The 15,116-nt window shown below is 60.6% G+C and overlaps 2 protein-coding genes across 6 annotated transcripts in view; one reads left to right on the top strand and one right to left on the bottom strand.

The window, feature by feature from the left end:
* Nucleotides 1-15,116, top strand: part of tln1 (talin 1) — a 73,881-nt gene that overhangs the window by 217 nt on the left and 58,548 nt on the right. The window contains exon 1 of one of the 5 annotated variants that reach the window (XM_031895051.1): nt 11-79. The exons of the other annotated variants lie outside the window; for them this stretch is intronic. The gene's annotated coding sequence lies outside the window, so the exon portion shown is untranslated. Of the gene's footprint in view, nt 1-10; nt 80-15,116 lie in introns of those variants that run through there. 5 annotated transcript variants of the gene reach the window in all.
* Nucleotides 10,519-11,352, bottom strand: LOC116412613 (extensin-like). The gene has a single exon (XM_031906862.1). The coding sequence runs from the start codon at nt 11,350-11,352 to the stop codon at nt 10,519-10,521; it is 834 nt and encodes a 277-aa protein (XP_031762722.1).

The raw sequence follows: 15,116 nt of genomic DNA on the forward strand, positions 1-15,116 counted from the left end.
CTTTATAGCACTGGGGCCCCTACTTGTGTGTGAGTATGGCACCGAACTTACTTTATAGCACTGGGGCCCCTACTTGTGTGTGAGTATGGCACCGAACTCTCCCGCTGTGGACCTTTACTTTATAGCACTGTGGCCCTCAACTCTCCTTCATTGTGTTACTTTCTGTGACTTTAAACTGTGTGGGGCCCGAACTGCTAACTTTGTCTGTGGGTTCTCTCTCTGTGGCCCCCAACTTGTTGGCCTTAACAGCACCCCTTAATGCTCTGTGGCCCCCAACTTGTTGGCCTTAACAGCACCCCTTAATGCCCTGTGGCCCCCAACTTTCCTTTGCCTATTTCTGCTTTGGTCCTTTATTATATTTATTGCTGGTAAGTGTCCCTTTACTGTCTGTGACTGGGGGCTTTTATATGTCTGTGGGGCCCCTACATGCCCATCAGAGGGGCCCCTGCCTGTATGTGAGGCCCTACATGCCCATCAGAGGGGCCCCTGCCTGTATGTGAGGCCCTACATGCCCATCAGAGGGGCCCCTGCCTGTATGTGAGGCCCTACATGCCCATCAGAGGGGCCCCTGCCTGTATGTGAGACCCCTACATGCCCTTCAGAGGGGCCCCTGCCTGTATGTGAGACCCCTACATGCCCATCAGAGGGGCCCCTGCCTGTATGTGAGGCCCTACATGCCCATCAGAGGGGCCCCTGCCTGTATGTGAGGCCCTACATGCCCATCAGAGGGGCCCCTGCCTGTATGTGAGGCCCCTATATGCCCATCAGAGGGGCCCCTGCCTGTATGTGAGGCCCTACATGCCCATCAGAGGGGCCCTTGCCTGTATGTGGGGCCCTACATGCCCATCAGAGGGGCCCCTGCCTGTATGTGAGGCCCTACATGCCCATCAGAGGGGCCCCTGCCTGTATGTGAGGCCCTACATGCCCATCAGAGGGGCCCCTGCCTGTATGTGAGACCCCTACATGCCCATCAGAGGGGCCCCTGCCTGTATGTGAGGCCCTACATGCCCATCAGAGGGGCCCCTGCCTGTATGTGGGGCCCTACATGCCCATCAGAGGGGCCCCTGCCTGTATGTGAGGCCCTACATGCCCATCAGAGGGGCCCCTGCCTGTATGTGAGACCCCTACATGCCCATCAGAGGGGCCCCTGCCTGTATGTGGGGCCCTACATGCCCATCAGAGGGGCCCCTGCCTGTATGTGAGGCCCCTACATGCCCATCAGAGGGGCCCCTGCCTGTATGTGAGGCCCTACATGCCCATCAGAGGGGCCCTTGCCTGTATGTGGGGCCCTACATGCCCATCAGAGGGGCCCCTGCCTGTATGTGGGGCCCTACATGCCCATCAGAGGGGCCCCTGCCTGTATGTGGGGCCCTACATGCCCATCAGAGGGGCCCCTGCCTGTATGTGAGGCCCTACATGCCCATCAGAGGGGCCCCTGCCTGTATGTGAGGCCCTACATGCCCATCAGAGGGGCCCCTGCCTGTATGTGAGGCCCCTATATGCCCATCAGAGGGGCCCCTGCCTGTATGTGAGGCCCTACATGCCCATCAGAGGGGCCCCTGCCTGTATGTGAGGCCCTACATGCCCATCAGAGGGGCCCCTGCCTGTATGTGAGGCCCTACATGCCCATCAGAGGGGCCCCTGCCTGTATGTGAGGCCCTACATGCCCATCAGAGGGACCCCTGCCTGTATGTGGGGCCCTACATGCCCATCAGAGGGGCCCCGGCCTGTATGTGGGGCCCCTACATGCCCATCAGAGGGGCCCCTGCCTGTATGTGAGGCCCCTACATGCCCATCAGAGGGGCCCCTGCCTGTATGTGGGGCCCTACATGCCCATCAGAGGGGCCCCTGCCTGTATGTGAGGCCCCTACATGCCCATCAGAGGGGCCCCTGCCTGTATGTGGGTGCTGCTGTATTAGGAAGTGTCACTTACCTCCCTTATTCCCTGCAGTCTGTGGGGCCTTGTCTGGTAAATACCCCTGCGGAATTGCCCCACGCAGTGTGTCAGTGCGGAATTGCCCCACGCAGTGTGTATGTTGCCATGGATTTGCCCGACGTAGTGTCAGTGCGGAATTGCCCCACGCATTGTGTATGTTGCCATGGATTTGCCCCACGCAGTGTGTTGCCATGGATTTGCCCCACGCAGTGTGTATGTTGCCATGGATTTGCCCCACGCAGTGTGTATGTTGCCATGGATTTGCCCCACGCAGTGTGTATGTTGCCATGGATTTGCCCCACGCAGTGTGTATGTTGCCATGGATTTGCCCCACACAATGTGTATGTTGCCATGGATTTGCCCCACGCATTGTGTATGTTGCCATGGATTTGCCCCACGCAGTGTGTATGCTGCCATGGATTTGCCCCACGCAGTGTGTATGCTGCCATGGATTTGCCCCACGCAGTGTGTATGTTGCCATGGATTTGCCCCACGCAGTGTGTATGTTGCCATGGATTTGCCCCACACAGTGTGTATGTTGCCATGGATTTGCCCCACACAGTGTGTATGTTGCCATGGATTTGCCCCACATAATGTGTTTTACTGTATATTCCATGAAGGGAGGAGGGGGGTAATCGCTTGCCTTATACCCCAGGTTGGTGCTCCTGTTAGGAGGTAACTGCCCCAGCCCGGGGTACCTGCTAGACAGCAATTCCTTGTCGCTACCCCAGACTGGGGCATATTTCTCCTAACAGGAGCACCAACCTGGTAACGTAAGCGATTACAATCAGTGGGGCCCCTAACATTTCAGCCCCCCTGTGATTTTACCATGAAGGCACTCTGGGTGCGTACAGTGTAGCCTGTGCCAGTCTGGGGCTGTGGGGGGAGTTTGGGGGTAATGGGGGCTCTGGTGGGGAATATTTTTGATTTCCTTGGTGTAAATAAAAGGGCATTTGCTCCCCAGTGGATCTTTGTTCTGTTGGGCTGATCAGAATGTTCCAAGCTGAGCGGGATCAGATCACATGGGGCAATACAGAGAATTACTGTTGGAGTTTACACTCACCTTGATGCTGTTTAGGACATTTGCCCCCCCCCCCCCCCCCCCCCCACAGCTTGTAATGGCAAGACCCTCTGTCTATGGATCAGAGAGGCAATGGTTCTGGTCCATTACGCTGGGCTAGGCAAGCAGATGTGATCATGAACCGTGCATAGTGCTGTATCTGTGGGGAGTGGTTACAGTATGGGAGGGAAATGCGCTGTATCTGTGGGGAGTGGTTACAGTATGGGAGGGAAATGCGCTGTATCTGTGGGGAGTGGTTACAGTATGGGAGGGAAATGCGCTGTATCTGTGGGGAGTGGTTACAGTATGGGGGGGAAATGTGCTGTATCTGTGGGGAGTGGTTACAGTATGGGGGGGAAATGCGCTGTATCTGTGGGGAGTGGTTACAGTATGGGAGGGAAATGCGCTGTATCTGTGGGGAGTGGTTACAGTATGGGGGGGAAATGCGCTGTATCTGTGGGGAGTGGTTACAGTATGGGAGGGAAATGCGCTGTATCTGTGGGGAGTGGTTACAGTATGGGAGGGAAATGCGCTGTATCTGTGGGGAGTGGTTACAGTATGGGAGGGAAATGCGCTGTATCTGTGGGGTTTGGTTACAGTATGGGAGGGAAATGCGCTGTATCTGTGGGGAGTGGTTACAGTATGGGAGGGAAATGCGCTGTATCTGTGGGGAGTGGTTACAGTATGGGAGGGAAATGCGCTGTATCTGTGGGGAGTGGTTACAGTATGGGAGGGAAATGCGCTGTATCTGTGGGGAGTGGTTACAGTATGGGAGGGGAAATGCGCTGTATCTGTGGGGAGTGGTTACAGTATGGGAGGGAAATGCGCTGTATCTGTGGGGAGTGGTTACAGTATGGGAGGGAAATGCGCTGTATCTGTGGGGAGTGGTTACAGTATGGGAGGGAAATGCGCTGTATCTGTGGGGAGTGGTTACAGTATGGAGGGAAATGCGCTGTATCTGTGGGGAGTGGTTACAGTATGGGAGGGAAATGCGCTGTATCTGTGGGGAGTGGTTACAGTATGGGAGGGAAATGCGCTGTATCTGTGGGGAGTGGTTACAGTATGGGAGGGAAATGCGCTGTATCTGTGGGGAGTGGTTACAGTATGGGAGGGAAATGCGCTGTATCTGTGGGGAGTGGTTACAGTATGGGAGGGAAATGCGCTGTATCTGTGGGGAGTGGTTACAGTATGGGAGGGAAATGCGCTGTATCTGTGGGGAGTGGTTACAGTATGGGAGGGAAATGCGCTGTATCTGTGGGGAGTGGTTACAGTATGGGAGGGAAATGCGCTGTATCTGTGGGGAGTGGTTACAGTATGGGAGGGAAATGCGCTGTATCTGTGGGGAGTGGTTACAGTATGGGAGGGAAATGCGCTGTATCTGTGGGGAGTGGTTACAGTATGGGAGGGAAATGCGCTGTATCTGTGGGGAGTGGTTACAGTATGGGAGGGAAATGCGCTGTATCTGTGGGGAGTGGTTACAGTATGGGAGGGAAATGCGCTGTATCTGTGGGGAGTGGTTACAGTATGGGAGGGAAATGCGCTGTATCTGTGGGGAGTGGTTACAGTATGGGAGGGAAATGCGCTGTATCTGTGGGGAGTGGTTACAGTATGGAGGGAATGCGCTGTATCTGTGGGGAGTGGTTACAGTATGGGAGGGAAATGCGCTGTATCTGTGGGGAGTGGTTACAGTATGGGAGGGAAATGCGCTGTATCTGTGGGGAGTGGTTACAGTATGGGAGGGAAATGCGCTGTATCTGTGGGGAGTGGTTACAGTATGGGAGGGAAATGCGCTGTATCTGTGGGGAGTGGTTACAGTATGGGAGGGAAATGCGCTGTATCTGTGAGGAGCGGTTACAGTATGGGGGGGGAAATGCGCTGTATCTGTGAGGAGCGGTTACAGTATGGGAGGGAAATGCGCTGTATCTGTGGGGAGCGGTTACAGTATGGGGGGGAAATGCGCTGTATCTGTGGGGAGCGGTTACAGTATGGGGGGGGAAATGCGCTGTATCTGTGAGGAGCGGTTACAGTATGGGGGGGAAATGCGCTGTATCTGTGGGGTTTGGTTACAGTATGGGGGGGGAAATGCGCTGTATCTGTGAGGAGTGGTTACAGTATGGGGGGGAAATGCGCTGTATCTGTGGGGTTTGGTTACAGTATGGGGGGGGAAATGCGCTGTATCTGTGGGGAGTGGTTACAGTATGGGAGGGAAATGCGCTGTATCTGTGGGGAGCGGTTACAGTATGGGGGGGGAAATGCGCTGTATCTGTGGGGAGCGGTTACAGTATGGGGGGGGAAATGCGCTGTATCTGTGGGGAGCGGTTACAGTATGGGAGGGAAATGCGCTGTATCTGTGGGGAGCGGTTACAGTATGGGGGGGGAAATGCGCTGTATCTGTGAGGAGCGGTTACAGTATGGGGGGGAAATGCGCTGTATCTGTGGGGAGTGGTTACAGTATGGGAGGGAAATGCGCTGTATCTGTGGGGAGTGGTTACAGTATGGGAGGGAAATGCGCTGTATCTGTGGGGAGTGGTTGTAAGCTGCGCTACAGGATGGGCCAGGGGGGGTATAAGCAGAGCTACAGGATGGGCCGGGGGGGTATAAGCAGCGCTACAGGATAGGCTGGGGGGTATAAGCAGCGCTACAGGATAGGCTGGGGGGTATAAGCAGCGCTACAGGATAGGCTGGGGGGTATAAGCAGCGCTACAGGATAGGCTGGGGGGTATAAGCAGCGCTACAGGATAGGCTGGGGGGTAAAAGCCGCGCTACAGGATAGGCTGGGGGGTATAAGCAGCGCTACAGGATAGGCTGGGGGGTATAAGCAGCGCTACAGGATAGGCTGGGGGGTATAAGCAGCGCTACAGGATAGGCTGGGGGGTATAAGCAGCGCTACAGGATAGGCTGGGGGGTATAAGCAGCGCTACAGGATAGGCTGGGGGGGTATAAGCAGCGCTACAGGATAGGCTGGGGGGTATAAGCAGCGCTACAGGATAGGCTGGGGGGTATAAGCAGCGCTACAGCATAGGCTGGGGGGTATAAGCAGCGCTACAGCATAGGCCGGGGGGGGGTATAAGCAGCGCTACAGGATAGGCTGGGGGGTATAAGCAGCGCTACAGGATAGGCCGGGGGGGGGGGGGTATAAGCAGCGCTACAGGATAGGCTGGGGGTGGTATAAGCAGCGCTACAGGATAGGCTGGGGGGTATAAGCAGCGCTACAGGATAGGCTGGGGGGGTATAAGCAGCGCTACAGGATAGGCTGGGGGGGTATAAGCAGCGCTACAGGAAGGCTGGGGGTATAAGCAGCGCTACAGGATAGGCTGGGGGGGTATAAGCAGCGCTACAGGATAGGCTGGGGGGTATAAGCAGCGCTACAGGATAGGCTGGGGGGTATAAGCAGCGCTACAGCATAGGCTGGGGGTATAAGCAGCGCTACAGCATAGGCTGGGGGGTATAAGCAGCGCTACAGCATAGGCTGGGGGGTATAAGCAGCGCTACAGCATAGGCTGGGGGGGTATAAGCAGCGCTACAGCATAGGCTGGGGGGTATAAGCAGCGCTACAGCATAGGCTGGGGGGTATAAGCAGCGCTACAGCATAGGCTGGGGTAGGGCTGGGCGATATACCGTTTAATACCGAATACCGGTGTTTTTTTTTAAAACTATATTCATTTTTCAGATACCGCAATACCGAGGTGTCAGGGTACTCACCCGCGCGGCCCGGTCTTGCGCGCCTCCTTGCGTGAGCGTGTTCCGTTGTCCGCGGGACGTTGCGCACGTGCGTCAAAGCGCATGTACATGTCAAAGTGTGCACGTCCGTGACGCGCTGACGGCGCTGGTTCTGCGCATGCGTGGGGGGTATGTAAAGCTATCAAACGCCTCCTCCTGTGCCATGTTGTCTGCGGCCTTGCCTGGGAAACTAAGCCTGCCGGATTTACCTTACGACTTTCTGTTGCCTTCGCTTGCCTGACTCTGATTTTCAATACTGCAGTAATTATTCTCTAATTTATTAGGAAATGGGGTTAACCCCTAATCATGCATGGAAAAAAAAAATACCGTCAAATACCGTGACACCGATATAATTTTGAAAAATACCGTGATATAAATTTTTGGTCATACCGCCCAGCTCTAGGCTGGGGGGATATAAGCAGTAGTTAAGATGTTTCAGGGCATCTCCGTGCCAATGGTAACCCTGCAGCTCCTCTTTACTTTCTCCTCTCAGATGTACAGACACTTCCTGTTCCCTCATCGCTTCCCTTACTTCCTCTGCTTTAACCTTTTCCTTCCCACGTCAGGAAGTACTTCCCCTCTTCATATCTGCTCCCCCTCTTCATATCTGCTCCCCCTCTTCATATCTGCTCCCCCCACAGGGATTCAGTGTTTGTTTTGCCTCTGTAACAATCAGCATTCCGCTATATTGGTATAAAGAGCTTCTGTAGTGGCGAGAATGTACCCGGCCCTACTGGCGCACGTACCCGGCCCTACTGGCGCACGTACCCGGCCCTACTGGCGCACGTACCCGGCCCTACTGGCGCACGTACCCGGCCCTACTGGCGCACGTACCCGGCCCTACTGGCGCACGTACCCGGCCCTACTGGCGCACGTACCCGGCCCTACTGGCGCACGTACCCGGCCCTACTGGCGCACGTACCCGGCCCTACTGGCCCACGTACCCGGCCCTACTGGCCCACGTACCCGGCCCTACTGGCCCACGTACCCGGCCCTACTGGCGCCTACCCGGCCTACTGGCGCACGTACCCGGCCCTACTGGCGCACGTACCCGGCCCTACTGGCGCACGTACCCGGCCCTACTGGCGCACGTACCCGGCCCTACTGGCGCACGTACCCGGCCCTACTGGCGCACGTACCCGGCCCTACTGGCGCACGTACCCGGCCCTACTGGCGCACGTACCCGGCCCTACTGGCCCACGTACCCGGCCCTACTGGCCCACGTACCCGGCCCTACTGGCCCACGTACCCGGCCCTACTGGCCCACGTACCCGGCCCTACTGGCCCACGTACCCGGCCCTACTGGCCCACGTACCCGGCCCTACTGGCCCACGTACCCGGCCCTACTGGCCCACGTACCCGGCCCTACTGGCCCACGTACCCGGCCCTACTGGCCCACGTACCCGGCCCTACTGGCCCACGTACCGGCCCTACTGGCCCACGTACCCGCCCTACTGGCCCACGTACCCGGCCCTACTGGCCCACGTACCCGGCCCTACTGCCCACGTTACCCGGCCCTACTGGCCCACGTACCCGCCCTACTGGCCACGTACCGGCCTACTGGCCCACGTACCCGGCCCTACTGGCCCACGTACCCGGCCCTACTGGCCACGTACCCGGCCCTACTGGCCCACGTACCCGGCCCTACTGGCCCACGTACCCGGCCCTACTGGCCCACGTACCCGGCCCTACTGGCCCACGTACCCGGCCCTACTGGCCCACGTACCCGGCCCTACTGGCCCACGTACCCGGCCCTACTGGCCCACGTACCCGGCCCTACTGGCCCACGTACCCGGCCCTACTGGCCCACGTACCCGGCCCTACTGGCCCACGTACCCGGCCCTACTGGCCCACGTACCCGGCCCTACTGGCCCACGTACCCGGCCCTACTGGCCCACGTACCCGGCCCTACTGGCCCACGTACCCGGCCCTACTGGCCCACGTACCCGGCCCTACTGGCCCACGTACCCGGCCCTACTGGCCCACGTACCCGGCCCTACTGGCCCACGTACCCGGCCCTACTGGCCCACGTACCCGGCCCTACTGGCCCACGTACCCGGCCCTACTGGCCCACGTACCCGGCCCACGTACCCGGCCCTACTGGCCCACGTACCCGGCCCACGTACCCGGCCCTACTGGCCCACGTACCCGGCCCACGTACCCGGCCCTACTGGCCCACGTACCCGGCCCACGTACCCGGCCCTACTGGCCCACGTACCCGGGCCCACGTACCCCGGCCCTACTGGCCCACGTACCCGGCCCACGTACCCGGCCTACTGGCCCACGTACCCGGCCCACGTACCCGGCCCTACTGGCCCACGTACCCGGCCCACGTACCCGGCCCTACTGGCCCACGTACCCGGCCCACGTACCCGGCCCTACTGGCCCACGTAACCCGGCCACGTACCCGGCCCTACTGGCCCACGTACCCGGCCCACGTACCCCGGCCCTACTGGCCCACGTACCCGGCCCACGTACCCGGCCCTAACTGGCCCACGTACCCGGCCCACGTACCCCGGCCCTACTGGCCCACGTACCCGGCCCACGTACCCGGCCCTACTGGCCCACGTACCCGGCCCACGTACCCGGCCCTACTGGCCCACGTACCGGCCCACGTACCCGGCCCTACTTGGCCCACGTACCCGGCCCACGTACCCGGCCCTACTGGCCCACGTACCCGGCCCACGTACCCGGCCCTACTGGCCCACGTACCCGGCCCCACGTACCCGGCCCCTACTGGCCACGTACCCGGCCCAGTACCCGGCCCTACTGGCCCACGTACCCGGCCACGTACCCGGCCCTACTGGCCCACGTACCCGGCCCACGTACCCGGCCCTACTGGCCCACTACCGCCACGTACCGCCCTACTGGCCCACGTACCCGGCCCACGTACCCGCCTACTGGCCCACACCTGGCCCACGTACCCGGCCCTACTGGCCCACACACTGGCCCACGTACCCGGCCCTACTGGCCCACACACTGGCCCACGTACCCGGCCCACGTACCGGCCCTACTGGCCCACGTCACCCGGCCCACGTACCCGGCCTACTGGCCCACACACGGCCCACGTACCGGCCCTACTGGCCCACACCCTGGCCCACGTACCCGGCCCTACTAGGCCCACACACTGGCACGTACCCGGCCCTACTGGCCCACGCCCGCCACGTACCGCCTCTGGCCCACACACTGGCCACGTACCCGGCCCTACTGGCCCACACACTGGCCCCACGTACCCGGCCCTACTGGCCCACACACTGGCCCACGTACCCGGCCCCTACTGGCCCACACCACTGGCCCACGTACCCGGCCCTACTGGCCCCACACACTGGCCCACGTACCCGGCCCTACTGGCCCACACACTGGCCCACGACCCGCCTACTGGCCCACACACTGGCCCACGTACCCGGCCCTACTGGCCCACACACTGGCCCACGTACCCGGCCCTACTGGCCCACACACTGGCCCACGTACCCGGCCCTACTGGCCCACACACTGGCCCACGTACCCGGCCCTACTGGCCCACACACTGGTCCTACTGGCGCACGTACCCGGCCCTACTGGCCCACACACTGGTCCTACTGGCGCACGTACCCGGCCCTACTGGCCCAACTGGCGCACGTACCCGGCCCTACTGGCCCACACACTGGCCCTACTGGCGCACGTACCCGGCCCTACTGGCCCACACACTGGCCCTACTGGCGCACGTACCCGGCCCTACTGGCCCACACACTGGCCCTACTGGCGCACGTACCCGGCCCAACTGGCACACACACACTGGCCCAACTGGCGCACGTACCCGGCCCTAGGGGAATAGGGTGAGGGCGCGGGGAGTAGAACGGCCGGTACGGAGGGATAGGGTGAGGGCGCGGGGAGTAGAACGGCCGGTACGGAGGGATAGGGTGAGGGCGCGGGGAGTAGAACGGCCGGTACGGAGGGATAGGGTGAGGGCGCGGGGAGTAGAACGGCCGGTACGGAGGGATAGGGTGAGGGCGCGGGGAGTAGAACGGCCGGTACGGAGGGATAGGGTGAGGGCGCGGGGAGTAGAACGGCCGGTACGGAGGGATAGGGTGAGGGCGCGGGGAGTAGAACGGCCGGTACGGAGGGATAGGGTGAGGGCGCGGGGAGTAGAACGGCCGGTACGGAGGGATAGGGTGAGGGCGCGGGGAGTAGAACGGCCGGTACGGAGGGATAGGGTGAGGGCGCGGGGAGTAGAACGGCCGGTACGGAGGGATAGGGTGAGGGCGCGGGGAGTAGAACGGCCGGTACGGAGGATAGGGTGAGGGCGCGGGGAGTAGAACGGCCGGTACGGAGGGATAGGGTGAGGGCGCGGGGAGTAGAACGGCCGGTACGGAGGGATAGGGTGAGGGCGCGGGGAGTAGAACGGCCGGTACGGAGGGATAGGGTGAGGGCGCGGGGAGTAGAACGGCCGGTACGGAGGGATAGGGTGAGGGCGCGGGGAGTAGAACGGCCGGTACGGAGGGATAGGGTGAGGGCGCGGGAGTAGAACGGCCGGTACGGAGGGATAGGGTGAGGGCGCGGGGAGTAGAACGGCCGGTACGGAGGGATAGGGTGAGGGCGCGGGGAGTAGAACGGCCGGTACAGAAGAGTAGGGTGAGGGCACGGGGAGTAGAACCATTTGCCACACCCACTTAGGCTCACAGTGTCATGAAGCCCCGCCTTCACCTCGTCCTATTGGGAAGTGATGGGTATCTGTGAGTATTTGTGTTCCCCTGAGTATAAGCGCTACTGCATTTTACTCCATTTTTTCTGGTCCCCCCAATAAACACAATGGGGGTTCTACTGTAGATCTCGATTTATTTCCAACAGGTCAGACAGTGAGTTCAAGTCGGGGGGGATCTTCCCTTTAATTTAACTTGTTTGTACAACGGCATGTACGCCGGTAGGGCCAGCGCGTGGGCCAGTAGGGCCGGCATGTATGCCAGTAGGGCTGGGTACGTGGTCCAGTAGGGCCTGCATGTACGCCAGTAGGGCTGGTGCGTGGGCCGGTAGGGCCAGTGTGTGGGCCAGTAGGGCTCGTGCATGTACCGGTAGGGCCACTACATTCTCGCCTCTTGCATTTCTGCACTGGATTCTCACCTCCACAGTAATGCCCCTGTACTGAGGGACTGAATGCCCCCGTACTGAGGGAATAGATGCCCCCGTACTGAGGGAATAGATGCCCCCGTACTGAGGGAATAGATGCCCCCGTACTGAGGGAATAGATGCCCCCGTACTGAGGGAATAGATGCCCCCGTACTGAGGGAATGGATGCCCCCGTACTGAGGGAATGGATGCCCCCGTACTGAGGGAATGGATGCCCCCGTACTGAGGGAATGGATGCCCCCGTACTGAGGGACTGGATGCCCCCGTACTGAGGGACTGGATGCCCCCGTACTGAGGGACTGGATGCCCCCGTACTGAGGGACTGGATGCCCCCGTACTGAGGGACTGGATGCCCCCGTACTGAGGGACTGGATGCCCCGTACTGAGGGACTGGATGCCCCCGTACTGAGGGACTGAATGCCCCGTACTGAGGGACTGGATGCCCCCGTACTGAGGGACTGGATGCCCCCGTACTGAGGGACTGGATGCCCCCGTACTGAGGGACTGGATGCCCCGTACTGAGGGACTGAATGCCCCCGTACTGAGGGAATAGATGCCCCCGTACTGAGGGAATGAATGCCCCCGTACTGAGGGAATGGATGCCCCCGTACTGAGGGACTGGATGCCCCCGTACTGAGGGACTGGATGCCCCCGTACTGAGGGACTGGATGCCCCCGTACTGAGGGACTGGATGCCCCCGTACTGAGGGACTGGATGCCCCCGTACTGAGTGAATAGATGCCCCCGTACTGAGGGACTGGATGCCCCCGTACTGAGGGACTGGATGCCCCCGTACTGAGGGAATGAATGCCCCCGTACTGAGGGACTGAATGCCCCCGTACTGAGGGACTGAATGCCCCCGTACTGAGGGACTGAATGCCCCCGTACTGAGGGACTGAATGCCCCCGTACTGAGGGACTGAATGCCCCCGTACTGAGGGACTGAATGCCCCCGTACTGAGGGACGGAATGCCCCCGTACTGAGGGACGGAATGCCCCCGTACTGAGGGACGGAATGCCCCCGTACTGAGGGACCGAATGCCCCCGTACTGAGGGAGCGAATGCCCCCGTACTGAGGGAGCGAATGCCCCCGTACTGAGGGAGCGAATGCCCCCGTACTGAGGGAGCGAATGCCCCCGTACTGAGGGAGCGAATGCCCCCCGTACTGAGGGAGCGAATGCCCCCGTACTGAGGGAGCGAATGCCCCCGTACTGAGGGAGCGAATGCCCCCGTACTGAGGGAGCGAATGCCCCCGTACTGAGGGAGCGAATGCCCCCGTACTGAGGGAGCGAATGCCCCGTACTGAGGGAGCGAATGCCCCCGTACTGAGGGAGCGAATGCCCCCGTACTGAGGGAGCGAATGCCCCCGTACTGAGGGAGCGAATGCCCCCGTACTGAGGGAGCGAATGCCCCCGTACTGAGGGACTGAATGCCCCCGTACTGAGGGACTGAATGCCCCCGTACTGAGGGAGGGAATGCCCCCGTACTGAGGGAGGGAATGCCCCCGTACTGAGGGACTGAATGCCCCCGTACTGAGGGACTGAATGCCCCCGTACTGAGGGACTGAATGCCCCCGTACTGAGGGAATGCCTGTGGCTGAGCCTCTGGCAGGACGAGATGCACTCAGGGCAGGTCTGTTTGGCACGGAGCCCCCACCCACAGCAGCGCAGGATAATGACAGCTCCAGTGACTAACCCTGCCCACTGCCCCCACACAGTTTCCATTAAAGGAGCAGCGTGTCCCACCCCCGGTGCCAATGTGTCAGACTGGCACACATAGAGATGCTAGTGGCACCCCTGGCTGCCCATGGGATTATTAGGTGCCATAGCACCCCCGGTGCCAATGTGTCAGACTGGCACACATAGAGATGCTAGTGGCACCCCTGGCTGCCCATGGGATTATTAGGTGCCATAGCACCCCCGGTGCCAATGTGTCAGACTGGCACACATAGAGATGCTAGTGGCACCCCTGGCTGCCCATGGGATTATTAGGTGCCATAGCACCCCCGGTGCCAATGTGTCAGACTGGCACACATAGAGATGCTAGTGGCACCCCTGACTGCCCATGGGATTATTAGGTGCCATAGCATCCAGGGGGCATTGTGTTGGGTATAGTGGGCTGGGAGTGGGCTCTCAGCAGGTAAAAGCATTGGGGCACGGGGGCATTGTGTTGGGTATAGTGGGCTTGGGCTGGGAGTGGGCTCTCAGCAGGTACAAGCATTGGGGCACGGGGGGCATTGTGCCAGTGTGTGTGGCACCAGAAAGCACAAAGTTCCACAGAAGCAGGTAGATAGTTACACAGTGCCCTCTGGGCTTTGTTGGATCAGTACTTGTGCCCACAGAGTTGGCACCATCGGGCATTTACCCTGTAGGGGTGCCCGAAATCCATGGATCCTGGGTTCTGCTCACACCTGACCCAATGCCAACAGACCCAATGCCCCAGAGCCACATGCGCATTAAAGGGAATTGCGGCAAAATGTGCTCTTTCTAGTTCTGTTCTTGCCTATCTGTGTTGCTGATTGGTGGATAGCTGTGGGGTGAGGGTGGGGCAGTTACTTCCCATTTAGGGTCAGGGAAGCTTGGGGGGCCCCCTGACTAGGGCTGGGGGGGGGGGGTTGCTGATTGGTGGATAGCTGTGGGGTGAGGGTGGGGCAGTTACTTCCCATTTAGGGTCAGGGAAGCTTGGGGGGCCCCCTGACTAGGGCTGGGGGGGGGGGGTGTTGCTGATTGGTGGATAGCTGTGGGGTGAGGGTGGGGCAGTTACTTCCCATTTAGGGTCAGGGAAGCTTGGGGGGCCCCCTGACTAGGGCTGGGGGGGGGGGTTGCTGATTGGTGAGTAGCTGTGGGGTGAGGGTGGGGCAGTTACTTCCCATTTAGGGTCAGGGAAGCTTGGGGGGACCCCCCTGACTAGGGCTGGGGGGGGGTGTTGCTGATTGGTGGATAGCTGTGGGGTGAGGGTGGGGCAGTTACTTCCCATTTAGGGTCAGGGAAGCTTGGGGGGACCCCCTGACTAGGGCTGGGGGGGGGGGTTGCTGATTGGTGGATAGCTGTGGAGTGAGGGTGGGGCAGTTACTTCCCATTTAGGGTCAGGGAAGCTTGGGGGGACCCCTGACTAGGGCTGGTGGGGGGGGGGGGGTTGCTGATTGGTGGATAGCTGTGGGTTGAGAGTGGGGCAGTTACTTCCCATTTAGGGTCAGGGAAGCTTGGGAGGACCCCCTGACTAGGGCTGGGGGGGGCTGCCTATCTGTGTTGCTGATTGGTGGATAGCTGTGGGGTGAGGGTCGGGCAGTTGTAGATAAA

The sequence above is a fragment of the Xenopus tropicalis genome, chromosome 1 (assembly GCF_000004195.4).
Source record: "Xenopus tropicalis strain Nigerian chromosome 1, UCB_Xtro_10.0, whole genome shotgun sequence".
Taxonomy (NCBI): Eukaryota; Metazoa; Chordata; class Amphibia; order Anura; family Pipidae; genus Xenopus; species Xenopus tropicalis.

Excerpts from the sequence above, each read along its gene's own strand:
- LOC116412613 (XM_031906862.1), bottom strand. The coding sequence starts at position 11,352 with ATGGTTCTACTCCCCGTGCCCTCACCCTACTCTTCTGTACCGGCCGTT.